Source organism: Chelmon rostratus, chromosome 19 (genome assembly GCF_017976325.1).
Source record: "Chelmon rostratus isolate fCheRos1 chromosome 19, fCheRos1.pri, whole genome shotgun sequence".
NCBI classification, from domain to species: Eukaryota; Metazoa; Chordata; class Actinopteri; order Chaetodontiformes; family Chaetodontidae; genus Chelmon; species Chelmon rostratus.
Window position 1 is genome coordinate 12,439,350 of NC_055676.1, and position 17,087 is coordinate 12,456,436.

General features: G+C 44.2%; 1 protein-coding gene across 1 annotated transcript; it reads left to right on the plus strand.

Moving 5' to 3' along the window:
- The first annotated feature begins 7,538 nt into the window (after positions 1-7,538).
- On the plus strand, positions 7,539-15,127 carry LOC121622932 (glutathione hydrolase 5 proenzyme-like). Its single transcript, XM_041960007.1, has 12 exons — positions 7,539-7,868; positions 9,629-9,756; positions 9,853-9,948; positions 10,418-10,613; positions 11,151-11,311; positions 11,464-11,610; positions 11,753-11,883; positions 12,524-12,708; positions 12,800-12,891; positions 12,989-13,098; positions 13,183-13,293; positions 13,504-15,127. The coding sequence occupies exons 1-12, from the start codon at positions 7,696-7,698 to the stop codon at positions 13,648-13,650; spliced, it is 1,677 nt and encodes a 558-aa protein (XP_041815941.1). The 5' UTR covers positions 7,539-7,695; the 3' UTR covers positions 13,651-15,127.
- Positions 15,128-17,087: the final 1,960 nt, after the last annotated feature.

Here is a 17,087-nt window from a genome sequence, read left to right on the forward strand (position 1 = left end):
TCCAATGACACACAGAGCTCCCTCTCTAGCTATGTGCATTCCTGTCCTACCAATGCATTTTACTAACTTGACTTCTTTGCAGGAGTCTTTGTACTTTCTCATCTTGCTGATCTGCATGGAGAGTGGCTGAACCTGGATTATGGTCAGGGTCATACAGGGTCATCAGGTTGACGCTCTCTCAGAAAGTCCTTGTTCGTTGAAATGGGCCCCTACAAGACTGCTGAACAAGGCTCTACAATATTGCCAGTTAACAGCGCACTAACCAACCACCACCTGATAACGCATCGAGCTAGCCAGCATGCTGCTATCATTGGCAGAATGCGCAATGCTCAACCCACCAAACAGCCAAATTATACCCTCAGCAAGCTCATGCGAAGCATACGCTCCTATCTACCACATCAGGTTAGGTTAACAATATGTCTGTTGATGCACCAAATGAACTAAGCAACCTGTTAGACTGGCTAGCACGGTAACAGCATGCTAAGTTCTGCCAGAGCTGGCAATATCACCAATCAACCCACCATCCACTTTTATCCATAACGTCATGAGTGAGAGTCCTGCACTCACTTGTCGCTGACCCGCTCACTCACCTTTCCTCTAAGCCGTAGCCATTCACTGGAACTGGCTGCAGCGTCGGCCATGTTTTTCGCTGCTTTTGGCTCCGGGTCGAGTTTTTGTCCCCTTCCATTATGCTGTCAGCTCCACAAAATACACATTCAACACAAGATGTGGCCTTAGATTAGTGGTAGTTATCTGTCTTACTCTCATTTTCCTGTCCCTCCATGTCTTCTGCCCTACATTGTTGTGTACGTATTTGTTCACCATCAGGAATAAACAAAATCCCATCTTGTTTCTCCCTTTCACTTCCAATGAATTCACTTCTAAGTGCTTACTCTCAGTGGCCCCTGACAGACACTTCAGCATGTCTCCAGTTGCATCACCCTGGTGGAGCGCTGCAGTACAGCCATACTTGAATATAAAGGACAAGGAAGCACATCATGAAATTCTCCAAGAATGAATCTAATCCTGCCCGATTCTGCCCTCCCCCTACACTTTCAGTCAAGTTTCTTCTTTTCCACACTTTCCAAACTCATCATCTGATCACCTCTACAACCACTTTCCTCTGCTATCACTTTGCTCCATGCAGGCTGTGCAACAACATCCCGAAGTGCCGCCTGAGCCTGTAAAACTGCCTCCCTTGGGTTCCACTTCCTCCCTGCTGCGACTGTTGGCTCTGTTCCCCGCACTGCTTCATCCCTCTCCGACAGCAGCGTCTCTGGCATCACTTTTGCACATTTAGTCCTCTGTCCATACAGGGCTACACCGCTGAGACAGCATGGAGCTCCCATTCACTTTCTAATCCTTCTTTCTAGCTTCTCTCCCTTTACCTGAAATAGATGCTTTGTACACTGGCAGGGTTCACAACAATCATGGTAGCAGACCAAACTGCAGACACCACTGTTTAAGTTTGCCTGGAGTCTTAATGTCATCCTCAACCCCTGGCTCTGCTCCTTATCACCTAAACTATTAGCAAGCTTCTCTGACACAGTTTGAATCACCTTCTCTTCTATATTCTTCTTCTTATTATGTTAACCTTTTTTGAAAACAATGGAGACCATTGAGAGCAACCTCTCTTTTGCAAGGATGGCCTTGATACAAAACAAATAAAAAATCACAATATATATAAAACACCCAATGCACATGAAAGACACAAATAACATAGAAACAGGCCAAGGACATCAACCTAAGAGACGACATCAGTTTAAAGAAAGCACATGCAGTCACACTGCTTTATGTCGATTTAAATTGATTAAAAGGGATTTGCTTGTCTAATTTTAAAAGTTTCTGCACATTGCTCCACTTGTGTGGGGCCAGTTCCCCAATCTCACTATTAAAATGTTGTTTACAAGGACAAAATAGTCTTGGTGTCTCCTCCTCCTCCCTTTCCTTGTGCCTCATGCTAGTCCTCTCCTTGTGTCTGTCCTGTGTGTGTGTGTGTGTGTGTGTGTGTGTGTGTGTGTGTGTGTGTTTCTGGACTGGTTGGTTCCTCTGCAATCATGGCATGGCTCACCTACACCTGCTCCTCATGCCAATCACCCACCAGAGCTGCAGCCAATCCATAATCACCAGCGACAGGATAAAATCCTGGACCTCCTCACCAGCTTATGTTTGTTGTGCTCTCTAGCCTGGTAACACGTCTTGGCTGCTCAGCTCTTCTTGTGTTTTGTTTGTGCTCAATTTTGTTTCCCTTAGCTGTTTCTGAGTTACTAAGTGTGTTCTCCTGTATTAGCCTGCCATGCCTTTCCAGCTCCAGTCCACCACCTGAAAGCCTGCTGACTCACCTCATCTGCCTTCCTGCTCCTTTCTGTATCTACCAGTGTTCAATACACTCTCTTGTGACAATAAATCATTTTATTGTTCAAATCATCAGTATCTGTGTCCTGCATTTGGAGTCCAGTCATTTCCTCAGCCCTTAACACTTGGGACCTAGTGCAGTGTGAACCTGATCTATAGTTAAAAAGACATGGAGGATACCCAGGTCATTACAAAGAATGCAGTGCTGTTTCCTCACACTGCCACCCAACTTTCTCATATAAAAAATGACAACTCGTTTTAAAGCCACCCCCAGTTATGAACCAAAGGCCTGATTAATAAACTGCATTGAGAGGAATAAGAGTGGAGGCAGGAGAATGCATATAAACCACATCCCCATAGTCTAGAACGAGGAAAAAGGGCGACTGGACAGTTTGTTCTCTGTAGTTCTGGGTGACAAAATGCCTTGTTTCTATTTCTAAAAAGCCAGCTTTGCTTTAAAGGACTAAGTTCATTAAAAAAAAATAAATCTTGTCATCAAGCCTAAAAGCGCACACACAAGGTGGAGATACCCTGCTTACTCAACCCTTACTGGAAAGCTCACCCTTTAAAGCTGAAATACGTGTTGCTTTCTTGTGGTTTAACCTGCATTTAGTAAACTATCAATTTCAACAAAGTGCTTCTCTCTGAATGAGGTAGAAATCACAGGTACCAACACCAGTGGTGCTTCATGGGTAATCACAGGAGCAAAGAGGTTTACAACTGAAAATATACACATCATCTCCCCCTTGTGTTGAGTTTTAGCTGGCCACTGGCAGGTAAACACTACATTTACTGTAGACACACTGTGTATAGTCATGTGTCATTTTGCCTGTACTGTTGTGTAATCTGCTTTAGGTCAAGTGAAGTGGAGTCAGTTTTATCTCTACAGCCTAAAATCACAAATTGTACCTCAACGTGGTGCAGAATCTTTATTATATGTGACACCATCTAGCCCTCATGTAAGGTAATTGCATTTAACAAGGAAAAAACAACAAATTATGTCAAGGTCACAGGCAAGATCTGTGTTGTAGTTAATTACAACAAATTGCTATAAACTAATATTTGATTCAAGATCATGTTCAAGGTTGCTATAAATAGCAACGGTAGCTCAGCCTGAACTCACCTGAGAGGCAGCACCCTGGACAGCGACAGTCAATGCCACCTTTGCCACAGCACATTCAGCACCTCGGTCAGCGAACGCCACTCTGGGCCACCAGGGACGGTCGAGCAGTCCCTGGTGGCCCGCCTGCAGAGGGCGCTAAAATCACCGCAGTGTGACGGCCGTCCGACTCTGCCTGAGCCTGTAGGTCTACGCCCTGCGCTGGCCTGCTGCTTGTGTTTTCGCTCTCCCTTCAGGTGGAGGTCATAACAGTGCAGCTGGGTGCATCTGGCCGGATCAGCTGCGCCCATTCTTTCCCACCTTCCACACATTCACACATCCGCTCAGCAACCCCGCTGAAAGACCATTTCATTTATTGAATTAATCTACTTCATTGTAATTTCTATGTATGAATATGATTGTTGCTGCATTTCCTTTCCTTTGTCATGCATAAGAGCCGGATCGTGACAGTAGCTTCAGCCCATCAGGGGCTACAAGAAGGAGCAGGAAGAGCAAACAATGGGTTTGACTCAAAGCCAAAAACAAACCTTCATAGACTGATCTGACAACTGTGGTGTCTTTTGAACCTGACACACTCACAGCACGAACATTAACACGCTGAGAGGCAAACTGTTGGTCAAGATATAGCAGCACCTACACCAGAACGTTCAAATACATCAGACTGCATTTCCTATTCCCCACACATGCTAACCATGTGTGATCATGTGCAAATATCCGAAGGATTATCAGATTGGCTTTCCTCCATCCTGGCAGGCAGGCCTGGTATTCTAGCGGCCCGCTTGCTCAGTCTTGTTGCCCACTGCTGCCTCACCTGCATGGCTGAAACTCAAATGTGTTGAGCTTTTGTGATCTTGCTGCTAACTTCACTGGGTCTCGACAGCTTGATGGATGTTAGAATAACATGGGAGACTCGGGTGTTGGCAGCAACATTGTTCTCACGAGTGGCATGTTTTCATTCTGGGTTTGTCTTGTGCCATAGCCCGGCCATCTGGAGGATCTATTCGATTTTAGCTCAACATGTGCTGCAACATCAGAAACACAAAGAACATAAAGGGATCTCATTCTGTTGGGCAGCCCTGCAGGTGTGTGAGAGGTCGCAAGTTCATCTCATCTCATGACTCACTGCCTTGTGCATCCCCAGCTTCACTTTGGTACTTTTCATTTGCTTTGACACATCAGTGACGTCAACAATTGTACGTATGGGCACACTGTTAAGTATCAGAAATTGTTTTATTCTATTTTTAATTGAAACACATGAGTCTGGGCCCTCAAATGCTTTTGCTTCCATCGTCCACCAAGTTTGAGTCTACTCTTCAACAGACGGGTGAATAGTTAGAGGATTTGTACTGTGATATCAGCTCAAATGCTGCAAACAACTTTTTTTGTAATTCTTTAGTGAAAATATCAGCACCGCCAGCTGTAGTGTGTTCACTGCAGTCTTTATCAAACTGCCAGTGAGAAATTGGTGTATTTTTGGACACGTAATCACTCATTGCAAACAGATGTTTCTCTCTCAAATCATATTTTAATCTAAATAGAGTTTGTTTGTTTGTGTTTGTTTGCTGAGAGGCACAAAAGGCACGAGTGTATTCTGTTTAGCTGCTCCTGTCACACTTCACATGCTTCACACCCATATGATGCTTCACTTGCACCCAAACTGCTGCTGTCTTTTTAAAAAAAACAAAGAGAGAGGGAAACAAGAAAAAGACCTTGTGCCTCTAATCTCTGCCATTCATGATTTTTTATCATACAAGATTAATTTTTCGGACATTCTGTCCCTCAGCAGAGCTCTGGGGCTTCGACTCCTCAAGTCCGGATTGATGGATTTTTAATGGTCTTGTAATGTGAGAAAGTAGAGCTGGAAACAGTAACACAGAGACACAGCTCTGACTGGCCTTCCACCATAGTTTTCAAGTTGCTGCTTCAGTACAAACTATTGAATTTTACATTCACATGTACATTCACAGGGTACTGGAGAGGAGAATTAGGCCAATAGTCGAACCTCTTTTCAGGAGGAACAATGCGGTTTTCTCCTGGTCGTGGAACACTGGACAAGCTCTACACTCTCTGCAGGGTGCTCGAGGGTTCGTGGGAGTTTGCCCAACCAGTCCACATGTGTTTTGTGGACTCTGTGTGGTCCCTTGTGGCATTCTGTGGGAGATGCTTCGGGAGCGTGGAGTCCGGGGCCCTTTACTACGGGCTACTACGGTCTCTGTATGACCGGAGTTTGCATTGCCGGCAGTAAGTCAGACCTGTTCCCAGTGCATGTTGGACCAGAATTTCTAGGCGCAGCCAAGAGACGGAGGGAGTCTGGTTCGGGGACTACAGGATCTCATCTCTGTTTTCTGCAGATGATGTTGTCCTGCTGGCTCCTTTGAACCAGGACCTTCAGCATGTGTTGGGGCTGTTTGCAGCCGAGTGCGAAGTGGCTGGGATGACAATCTGCACCTCCAAGTCCCAGGCCATGGTTCTCGACCTGAAAAGGGTGGCTTGGCCCCTCTGGGTTGGAGGAGAGCTCCTGCCTCAAGTGGAGGAGTTCAAGTATCTTGGGGTCCTGTTCACGAGTGAGGGAAGGATGGAGCATGAGATTGACAGGTGGATCGGTGCGGCGGCAGCAGTAATGCGGTCGTTGTACCGGTCTGTTGTGGTGAAGAAGGAGCTGAGCCGAAAGGCAAAACTCTCAATTTATCAGTCAATTGACGTTCCTAACCTCACCTTTCCTCACCTAACCTCACCTATTGGTCATGACCCAAAGTTCATGACCGAAATAACGAGATCTCGGATACAAGCGGCTGAAATGAGTTTCCTCCGCAGGGTGGCGGGGCGCTCCCTTAGAGGGTGAGGAGCTCTGTCACTAGGGAGGAGCTCAGTGTAGAGCCGCTGCTCCTTCAAGTTGAGAGGAGCCAGCTGAGGTGGCTCAGCATCTTTATCGGATGCCTCCTGGACACCTTCCTGGGAGGGTGTCCCGGGCATGCCCCACCGGGAAGAGGCCCCGGGGAAAACCCAGGACACGCTGGAGGGACTTTGTCGCTCGGCTGGCCTGGGAATGCCTCGGGGTCTCCCGGGAAGAGCTGGAAGAAGTGTCTGGGGAGAGGGAAGTCTGGGCATCCCTGCTTAGACTGCTTCCTCTGCGACCTGGCCCTGGATAAGCGGAAGAAAATGGATGGATGTTAAATGAGCTCTAGAATCAGCAACTGTATATGGACACACAATGTGGAAGCAAAGCACAAGATTTTGGCATCGGAAGCATTCTGGTTGCCATACAGAAAACATCCAGAAAATCATTTTATAAAATGAAAAAATATTCCAATTATTAAAATTGTCCTTTTCTGGAATTAATAATTATAATTCTGGTGGTTATGTTTATGAATGACACATATATCTAAAAATACACACATTTAGAGAGCATTTAGTGATAAAAAGTGCTTTTTTTGGAGTGGAGAGCTGCAGCTGGTATGACTGTAAGAACTTAACCTTCATGAGCACGTAACACTGTATTGACAGCACGTAACACTGTGTTGACACAGTGTTACGTGCTTATTAGTAGTGCAACCGGAAGCCGCTGAACAGTGGAGATAAAACTGCGTTAAAAGAGATACAACAGCAGCGCACCGCAGCCTGATGTGGTCCCTGTTTGGAAGATTTCAGCCTTTGGGCTCAGTTTAAAGGCCCCTGACTTGACACACAGGTCACATCCAGTGTGACGATGCAACGGGGAGCTGTTTGTGTTTTTTCCCGTCTCTGTGGGTCAGGACAGCGGGAAATGTTGGAGCTGCAGGAAAAGCGAAAGCGGGAAGTTATCGATGTTGCGCAAAAGCTGATAATTTGTGAAATCCGGTTGTGCGCCTCTGCCAGGTTTCCTGGAAGTGATAAAACATTAAAATGTTTTTAAAACAATAGATTTAAGACTGCTCACTGAAATTACACAGAAAAGTCAATAACTGGGACTGACCATGACATCCTGTTTTTTTACGCACGGTTGGGGGGGGGGGGGGGTGAATGTAGGATCAAAGATTGATTTTCACGCTGTGGTCATCGTAGTAATACAGTCTATGTGACTCAGTCTCTCAGCTCTTCAACCTTCACTTCTGCAGAAGTGATGGAGGGGAGGGGTAAAACCCTCCGTTTGGGATTAAAGCAGTGCTCATAGAGCGTGTGTGCGCACTCAGCGGCAGCAGCAACAGTTCCTTCAACACGAAGTTCCCTCCACAGAGACTTCCATGGCTAGATATAAGCCCTGGCTGCTGTGCTGCTTCATCCTGGCTGGTCTGATTTGCGCTGTCGCCGTCGTCTGCCTGTGCGTCGCCACGCTGGTGGACAGAGGATGTCCGAGCGGCAGCTTCAGGCACGCAGCTGTGTCTGCAGACTCTCAGCTCTGCTCCGAGGTCGGCAGGTAGGTCACCGACTGACGCTGTGGCGAAAGAGCAAGTTTGGGTGAATTGGTTAAAATCCGTGCTGAATTCGACGCGAGTCTGGCTTCACACTCTGTATCTAAAACCTGCAGATGAAACAGTGAATGTTTCCTTTTTTATATATTTTCTCTCTTTTTTTTAATCAATGTGTTTCAACACGCAGGACTTTCATCATGTTTCCTTATTCACAGGAATGACTTGTTCTTTCAGACGTCTATCAACTACAGCTCCCTGCTCCTGTGGGGGAGATGAAAAGCTGAGCAATGGGATAAGCAGTTTAAGAGATTTGATAGACTAAATACCTGCAGAAGTGTGCGCAGACAGGCCTCGATTCTATCTACCTCCTGTTGATTTATTTCCAAACTAACCTGTTCAATGCGATAGTCGGGTGGGTGGGGGGCTCCATCAAGTTGTCATCACAGTAAATCTAAAAGTAGACAAAAGTTGACGTCTGTTTTTTTTCCCCCACTGAAATATGCATGTGGATCATCCGGCTTTTGTATTCAGAGGAGTATTTTGTCCTCTGCCAAGGGGTTCATTTCCCAGTTCACGGCAAAGACAATGAATTTGGGCTCCGTGAGTGATGCACTGGGGCAACACGTTCGTGTGATGAGAGAAACTTTTCAGAAGGTTGTACTAGACGTGCTGACTCTGTGGCTTCCTGCTGTTCAGGAGCTATTTGAGCGAAATCGTCCAGTTAATTTTTTACTCGTCAGGCAGGCAGAAAGAAATCATCAATGTCACACCAACAATAATGTTTAATCTCACTGAAAATACAGATTAAGCGTACTTACAGTTAAAAACAAATCCAAATGACCAAAATCGTGTGTGAAACTTCTCTTTCTCTGGCGTGTGGACAAAGCGTCCTTATAGATTCAACGCCGTTCCTGTTGTTGGCCCAGACTTCTGCATCTCTGGCACCAGCATTCATTTTCTCTTGATCATTTGCATAAACGCTTTCCTCAACATGTTGAGAGCCCACCTGTATATCATCTCAGGTATGAAGAAAACCAAACACACACTACACAAAAACACAATCACCAGATTGGTCTCGCGAAGCCTTTATGCAGTCTCCAACCTATGCTTGATTTTGTCCCTCTGCAGACAACATGCACTGCATTGATTCTTCTGTCTGCACTCTTCATGAGACTCCTTGAATTAGATACGACTCATTAAACTTTGGGGCCGTTCCACCTCCTCAGACTTCGCCCTCCGTTAAAGCCGTCAAACTACAGGGCAATGAGTCGGCTCGACTTTTACAGAGCCAAAACATTCCCAACACTACCCTCTCTTGTTGCTCGGTGAACACGTCTGACACCATGCCAACTCCTGAGTGAAAAGGCTCATTCAGAGATGATTCAGTTAAACTTACACGCTCTGCTGTGTTGCACAATAAGGGTCGATAAGCCTAATTATAGCAAATCAGTTGTATTTTCACAGGACAGTTTACCTCCAGCGTCATGTAAAAACTAAAAAGCACCACCGTGGCAGGTATGTTGCCTGAAGTGTCAAATATCAGCACCTGGTTTAAACTTGCTCTTGGCAGCACTCTGATACTTTGAGAGTCTGAAACATTGAACTCCTGAGGTCTGCAGCGATGCATGCAGCTGTGAAAAAAATGCGCAAATGCGTGTGTGCGCATGGTTGGGAAAATACGTGGCAATAGTCATGCAGTTAGTGACTGACTGTGTCGTCATACACTTTCCATAAATCCAGTTAAAATAAATTACTGTTTATTCAGGGACATCCTGCAGCAGGGGGGGTCAGCAGCAGATGGCGCCATTGCAGCTCTTCTGTGCACATCTGTGGTCAACCCTCAGAGCATGGGGATTGGAGGAGGGTCTATAATTACCATAAGAAATAAAACAGGTGGGACTTCTCATGCATCTGTGTGATTTTTGAATTTCTTCTCAGATGCTAATGCTTGAATTTGGCCCATCATTCTACTTGCTCACTTCTTCCCAGGCAATGTTGAAGTCTACAACTTCAGAGAAACGGTGCCGCAGACTTACAAGCCTGACCTGTTAAAGGACTGTCCCACCACATTCAGAATGAGCACAGGTAGGCAGAGACGTCTGCAGGTGTGTTGTAGCTTATATACAGATTTCCTCCCCATGCTTCCTGTAGTAGTAATCATTGCAATGTCATCCAGTAACTCAGACATGTTTTTCTAGTCGATCATTTTGGCTCATTTTCAACAGTATATATTGCATCTGAAGTGTCTTTACAGTTCAGTAGAAATTAGTGGAGACACATTCCTGCTCCTGCTTAGTATTTCTTAGGACAATGTCTATGTATCATTTAATAAATGGTTTATAACAGAATGCAGTGTCATAAGCAGATATAAGGACATTTTTCTAGCATAAAACATTTTACATAAGTAACTGCATTTGTTGAACTAAATAAATAATATCACCAAACTGAGTCAAAAAAGACACTTCTCATTCCTCTTATAGTTCACCTGAAGTTTTGACCACTGGTTTCCATCACTTGTTTAATGCAGCTGCTGTTTCCCACCTGTGCATTGTAGGCCCCCAGTGGATCGGCGTTCCTGGAGAGCTGCGGGGCTACTGGGCAGTTCACAAACAGTATGGGAAGCTGCCTTGGGCCAAGCTGTTTGAGCCAACTATTCGACTGGCCAGGGAGGGCATCGACATGCCGCCTTTTCTGGCAAACCTCCTGAACAACCCCCTTGTGAGAAATCACGTGGAAAAGTCCTCTCTCTGGTACGCCATCTTACTAACTGCTTACTGACTGAGAGTTTTTAATGCTCTCCAGCAATGATTGTTAGCAAAACTGTGATTTCTAACCAAACTATGACTAAAGGTTTGAGGACACCATTGAACTTAAAGGGTTTGCAACACAGCAGACATCCTGGAGCAAAGGGCTCTCTTATAAATTCCTGGTTTAACTCATCGCATGCTTGTGCAATGTAACTCCTGGTTAACAATTAACTCAATGAAAGAGTTGAAGAGAGGTTAGGCGGGGATTAAGTGTGGTGTGGCCTGTCTGAAAGAGTGCTTTTGCTTGAAAAGCGTGCAAGCAGATGCAGAAACAAATTCCTGCAGAACATTTGAGAATATTCATTGATAGGTGTGATTTAAGCACAGAAGATTTGTGTGGTACATTATGATTTGCATGAAATGAATGTCACACTTCATTAACAAAGTAGCTCAGAGAGGTCACAAATCACCCAAATGATAATGTGGGCTCTGTTAATAGTTGTGATATAACTTGTTCTTTTGCATGGATTCTTTTTCCAGTAAAGTTTTTTGCAACAAGAATAAAACCATCCTGGGCGAAAATGACATCCTGAAGTTTCCAAAACTTGCAGAAACCATGGAAATAATAGCAAAACAAGGGGCAGAGGCCTTCTATACCGGCAAGATAGGACACGACTTAATCGCAGACATTAAAGCTACAGGTTGGTGCAATATCAGCATGGATTTGAAAGCTGGGGGTGTGTACTTGAATAGGCAGAAAAAGAAACACACTTATATGTAAAGTTAAAAAGAAAATGTAGAAAATCAGATACAATTTAATTTAAGTGAACTGTTTCTGACATGCTTCTCTTAGGTGGGACGTTAACAATGGAGGATCTGAAGTCCTTTAAGGTGCGGGTGGAGGTTGCGTGGACAGTTCCTCTGGGAGATACTCAGATGCACATCCCTCCACCACCTGCCGGGGGCGCCATCCTTGCCTTCATCCTCAAACTGATGAAAGGTTTCATGGGCTGTGTGATGACTGTCCTGTGATACCTTGAACTGACTGTATCATCTTTGCCCTTCATTCTGAATCAGGCTGAAATAAATACACAAAAGATTGCAGAGTTTTAAAACTGGTTGCTGTTCTCCCTCTGCCGCAGGGTTCTCCTTGACTCCAAGCTCCCTGGATGGTTACCAGAAGATTCAGACGTACCATCATTATATTGAGGCAGCTAAATTTGCTAATGGGCAAAAGAGGAACATTTTTGATCCTGTCTTTAATGGCAAAAAGGTTTGGACATTTTCATTATTATTCAGCCAAAAGATATTCCAACTGTGTAACAGCTGCTAAAGCTGCACTAATCGTGCAACAATGGAAAAAGAGAAATCAGAAAAGAGAATTTATCAGCTGATTCTGCAGCTCTATGCAGCATTTTAGCGTCTTTCAGCTTGTTTTGGTTTGACGTTTAGAATCTTCAGTTTTTTCAACCCACTCTCCAGAATAAATGTTTGCATTGAATGTGTGTGCAAACGACAGATGTGTTAAAACTGCACGACCTGACTTTGATACCTGTTGTTGAAGTACGCATATGAAACATATGAAACATAAAAATGTAACATGCCTTGCAGAAATTTTAATCTGGCTACTGGGCTGCATTTTATTACTGTTCTTATCAGCCTTGTTTCTAGTTGCAACAGGCAACTGTTTTCAACAAAAAAAAAGCTCTGATAAACCGCTGTGCGCCACCTGCCCAGCACCAAGTGGTTGCATACTAGACAAATTTAGCATCTAGCTGGTAATTTCCATGTGCATCCTTTCATGCATTCCATATAACTGCAAAGTCCCTGGTGCTTCCTGTCTTCATCCACTCTGTCCAGTATTCAGGTTGTTGTTTTATCTCTTTCTAATTTCCTTATGGTGCTTCTGTCAGGGCGCAGATCATTTGATTGATCCCTCCTTTATCAATCGCATCAGGGAGAGGATTCTTTCAAACACATCCCATGACAACTCCTACTACAACGTCAAGCCCTCCTCCGATCATGTGGGGACGACACACGTGTCCGTCCTGGATGAAGACGGACTGGCCGTCTCCGCCACCAGCACAATAAACCAATTGTGAGCAGGAACCCTTTTCAAGCAGAGGAGCTCTGCATCTTACTCTACACGGTATCAGCTCCACAACGACACGTTTTGTTTTGTTTTGCAGGTTTGGAGGAACCATTTACTCTCCACGAACAGGCATCATCCTCAACAATGAGCTGTCTGACTTCTGTCAGAGAGCAGACACAGTGAGGGCAGGTGAAGTATAAACACAACCATTCAAGCCACGCCAGTTAAAGACATTAATGTTGTTGTTGAGTCTCCTTTCAGTCTGTGTGTGTAATTGTTGTTGTAGGCGAACAGCCTCCTTCCTCGATGACTCCAGTGATACTGGAGTCGAAGTCTGGAGGGCTCCTTGTGATTGGCGGATCGGGAGGAAGCATGATTACCTCGGCGGTGGCCTTGGTAACTCAACTTAAAATGTGTTCACCTCATTGTTTGTCTGCTTGCCTCCTCGGTTGCTTACGTGATTCTCCTTTATTCCTGCAGTCTATAATGAATCGCCTGTGGCTGGGGATGAATCTGAAAGACGCCATTGCTGCGCCCATAGTGTTTGTTGATTCCACGAACAATGTGAATTTTGAGCCCGGTTTTGACAAGGTGAGGTGCTCTTGTCCTCGTCCCCAGCGTCCATGAATGACATTCAGATTCACTAGACTGTGGCCATCCATCTAATGTATAACATTTCTATTCACGCTCATGGATGCCGACAGAGATTACCGGGAGGTAATCGTACAAAAGTGAGTTGTGAAATCTGCAGTGGGGAGGATGAGTGGTATTAATTTCTGTGTTGTGTTTTGTGTTCCTCAGTCTGTGAAAGATGGCCTCAAAGAGCTTGGACACAAATATGGGGACTGGAAATATTTCTTCAATGTTGTCAATGCTGTGGAAAAGGAGAATGGCTGCATCGCAGCCGTATCGGACAGCAGGAAGAGAGGGGTTTCAGCTGGATACTGACAGTACAGATCATGTGGAAGCACCACCTTCCCAGCAAAACCCGCCCCAAAGACTAACTGACTCAACCTTTGACCTTAAGAACAAGGAATGTGCCGAAAATGTGACAACAGAATGTGAGCATTTTGGAGCTTGAGTTGTTTTCCTGGTGGAAAAGGAAGCTACTAGATAATTCTGGTTTATCAAAACAAGTATACTTGTTTTTGTAGTTTGGACCATTACTATTGATTAGACAACGATGTACTCACTATGGAAACTGCAGAGATCTTGGAAATTTGCTCAAATGTGTGAGATGGGGCAAGAAACACAAGTGGTCAGAGGATCAGACTGTCAAAATCACTTCATTGGAGGTAAACTCAAGAGGTTTTTTTCCAAATTTAGTGCAAAATTTTGCAAAATCAAACGTTCTGTATTTTCACTCAGGTTTTTCTGTCCACAAATTGAAGATGCACAAGAAAACAGGTGGATGGAAAAGCGCTCACAATAATAAACAATGTGCAAGCACAAAAGTTGTTGACATTTTTGAACAGCAGTTTAATCTTCACTCGCTGTCCACTTACCAGCTTTGTCTGCAGCTTTCACCTGCAGCTCACAGTCTTCATCACCGCATGGAGCTTGCTCAGTTGTCATAACAAATGAAAAGCCAGTGGACTTTGATTTAAATTGAAGTAGTTCTTAATATTCACCCCCTCGGTTAGCCAGATAAATCTGATCAACCACAGGGACTGTTTAAAAACTGCTTTATTATCTGACTACTTGGTGTCTTCCCCCATCACTCTTCTTTTTAGCAGTGTTGACAGATCTTAGCAAATAGCTAGGTGAGGGTGTTCCAGTAAACCTTGTCCTCTGTGTCCATGCGACCGCCCCATATCCAATCCCTTTCAGTCCAGCCAGATGTCGCACACGCACCCTGATGTCACGCAAACGACCAACGCACAGTAAGCACACTACGAGGCTGCCGCTCTCACTGCCAAGATCTGCTTTTATGAGGACTACACCTTCCTGACCAAATGTGTTCGCGGCATGAGCCATAAAAGCGGATCTACTGTCGTGTCCAACACAACCAAACTAAACGCTCTGTCGAGGGAAGTCTGTTGACAGTGATGAGCGTTTTCATTTCTGACTGAACGACCTAATCCTATGTAAGAAGTGTATTCTGTAAATGAGCCATGTAGCCTTTTCAAAGTGACTGAAGTTGAAGGCTGTTGTGGGATGTCAGCTGCCCAAACCGGGAACTTTTACTGTGACCTTAAAGATTTTACTGTATGTGAAAACACCCTGAGCATACTGTGATGTGTGTTCAGAGATTAAGGAAATCCTGTTAAATTTCAGTTAAAAACAGATCCACAATGCACAAAGTGTATTTTCACGCCACCGACATAGAATTTTGTATTTTCTCTGTGTTTTGATATGTGAGACATTTTTACAACTATTAACTGTGAATACCTGTGTTGTCATAATAAAACATATTAAAGCTTAAAGACGCATAATCACTGAGTCTGAACCCTGAACGCTGCTGAGCCTGTGCATCCTCCAGACGCCTTCATCACGCTTTTCACTGCAAACTGCAGTTCTTTAAACATTCATCCTTTGCTGTTAGTATAGCATGATCAGCAATAATCTGCTTCATGTTTTCCTGTCTGCCTTGTTTCACAGCAGCACTTTTTGCACCGAGACAAAGGAAGCAGTAATGAGATACATTTCAGCAGAGAGACTTATGAATTAGTAATGATTCCTTAAGTGGATTCTGCTCCGTTTTCCTTTGAGGCACTAGATGTGAGTTATGAGAACATGCAAATTTTGGTCTGTGTGAAGCACCACTGTCTTTGTTGTATGACAAATGAGTTAATCTGGATGAGTTGTGACTTCATAGCTTTAGTGTCACGATACGAAGCGCCGTTTGAAGTAAGCGTCATTTCACACCATGCAGAAAATGTCTCTCCGCTAACAGTCTTTCAGTCAAAGCAGTTAAATCCTGTGATGACTCTCTGACTGCCAGTGTTGGCACACTTTCAGTCACAAAGTCCCTTGATGAAGCAAATTATCTCACCAGTATAGATATTTGATGTTATCATACTGGCATTCTGTTGGTGTGTAAATCCACATCGGCACTGATACACCCAGAGACCTGAGACAGGTGAGCGAATCGGTCTGTCTGAGTTGCATAACTCAAAAGTTCGTCACTCTGTAAAAGTTAATTGGGCTTTAAAGGAAAACTCCAGTGTGACTTGCTCATTTTTGCATTTGCTATGTCCTTGAAAATAATTGCACCCACACCAGGTAAAGCAACCGAATATTTGAATATACTGATATTACTGTTACATGGCTTCCTGGTAGACTGCAGCATTAAGTTAAGTTGTCCTGGTCTTATTGTAAAGATTAAAAAAAAATACCAAAACAAATATTAAGTGTGAGGGGTTTTGCCAAACCAAAGGTAATCCATCACTATAAATGAATGAATAAAAAGTCAGCAAACCAAATTTCAAATCCTGTCGAAATCAGATTTGAAGTCTAGCGAAGACACTTGCATTCGGGTATTGACCTTTTACAGCAGAGAGTAACACAGTTAGATTTGATGGAAAAGGCTCCGCTCGGTGAGAGATCCATGAATAATCCGAGCGGCGGCAAGAATTCTGCTGGAGAGCTAATCTCCACTTAATAAACACGGAAATTTAGCACAGCAATGTGATTTGTGTGAGTGTATCAGTAATACTGACAAATGTGAGGTTTAGTGGCTGCTCTGCACACCTGAATATGATTGGATGTTTCAAGTCAGCTGGTCGCCACATGGCTGGTGAATGAGCCAGTGATTATGAAGCATGTTTCATTTTAACGTGCTCCATCAGAAACACAACACAGTAAAGGCAAAAAGTAAAGTTTTTCTATTTTTATTGTATTTTATATAAAGAAACATTCACAATTAGGATTTTAGCCATGCTAGCGGTGTGGCTCTGTGGACGCTAACACAGGTCTGCCATCAAAGTTTGGACTAACATTCATTGTCTCCAGAGGCTCTAATGACTTTGTTAATCCCCTGACTTCTTCTTTTTTTGTTGTCCAGTAATTTAGTTTATGACCAAATACGTGCAAAGCTAACACCATTTACATCAGCCCAAGCTGTACTTTGTGTTTAGCAAATGTTAGCATGCTAACATGCTAAACTAATCAAAAACATAAAAAAAATCATACCTGCTCAGCATCAGCATTTTATCATTGTGTTGCATGTTAGCACGCTGAAGTGAGCGCTCATCTTAAAAGCACAGCAGTTTCACAGAGCTGCTAGCACGGGCTGCTGGCAGAAGAGACCCAAATATGATATTTTGGCTCATATGTAACTCCGATCTGCTTTTTCATGACAGTGAGAACAGCACAAATCATGTGGAATCTGATCTTTTCAGCTCTGACTTGAACCAATCAGATACAGGTCTGATTTTCTGGCA

Coding starts and splice junctions, on each gene's coding strand:
- LOC121622932 (XM_041960007.1), top strand. CDS start 7,696: ATGGCTAGATATAAGCCCTGGCTGCTGTGCTGCTTCATCCTGGCTGGT. Junction 11,312..11,463: donor CGCAGACATTAAAGCTACAG/GTTGGTGCAATA, acceptor TGCTTCTCTTAG/GTGGGACGTTAACAATGGAG. Junction 11,884..12,523: donor CTGTCTTTAATGGCAAAAAG/GTTTGGACATTT, acceptor TGCTTCTGTCAG/GGCGCAGATCATTTGATTGA.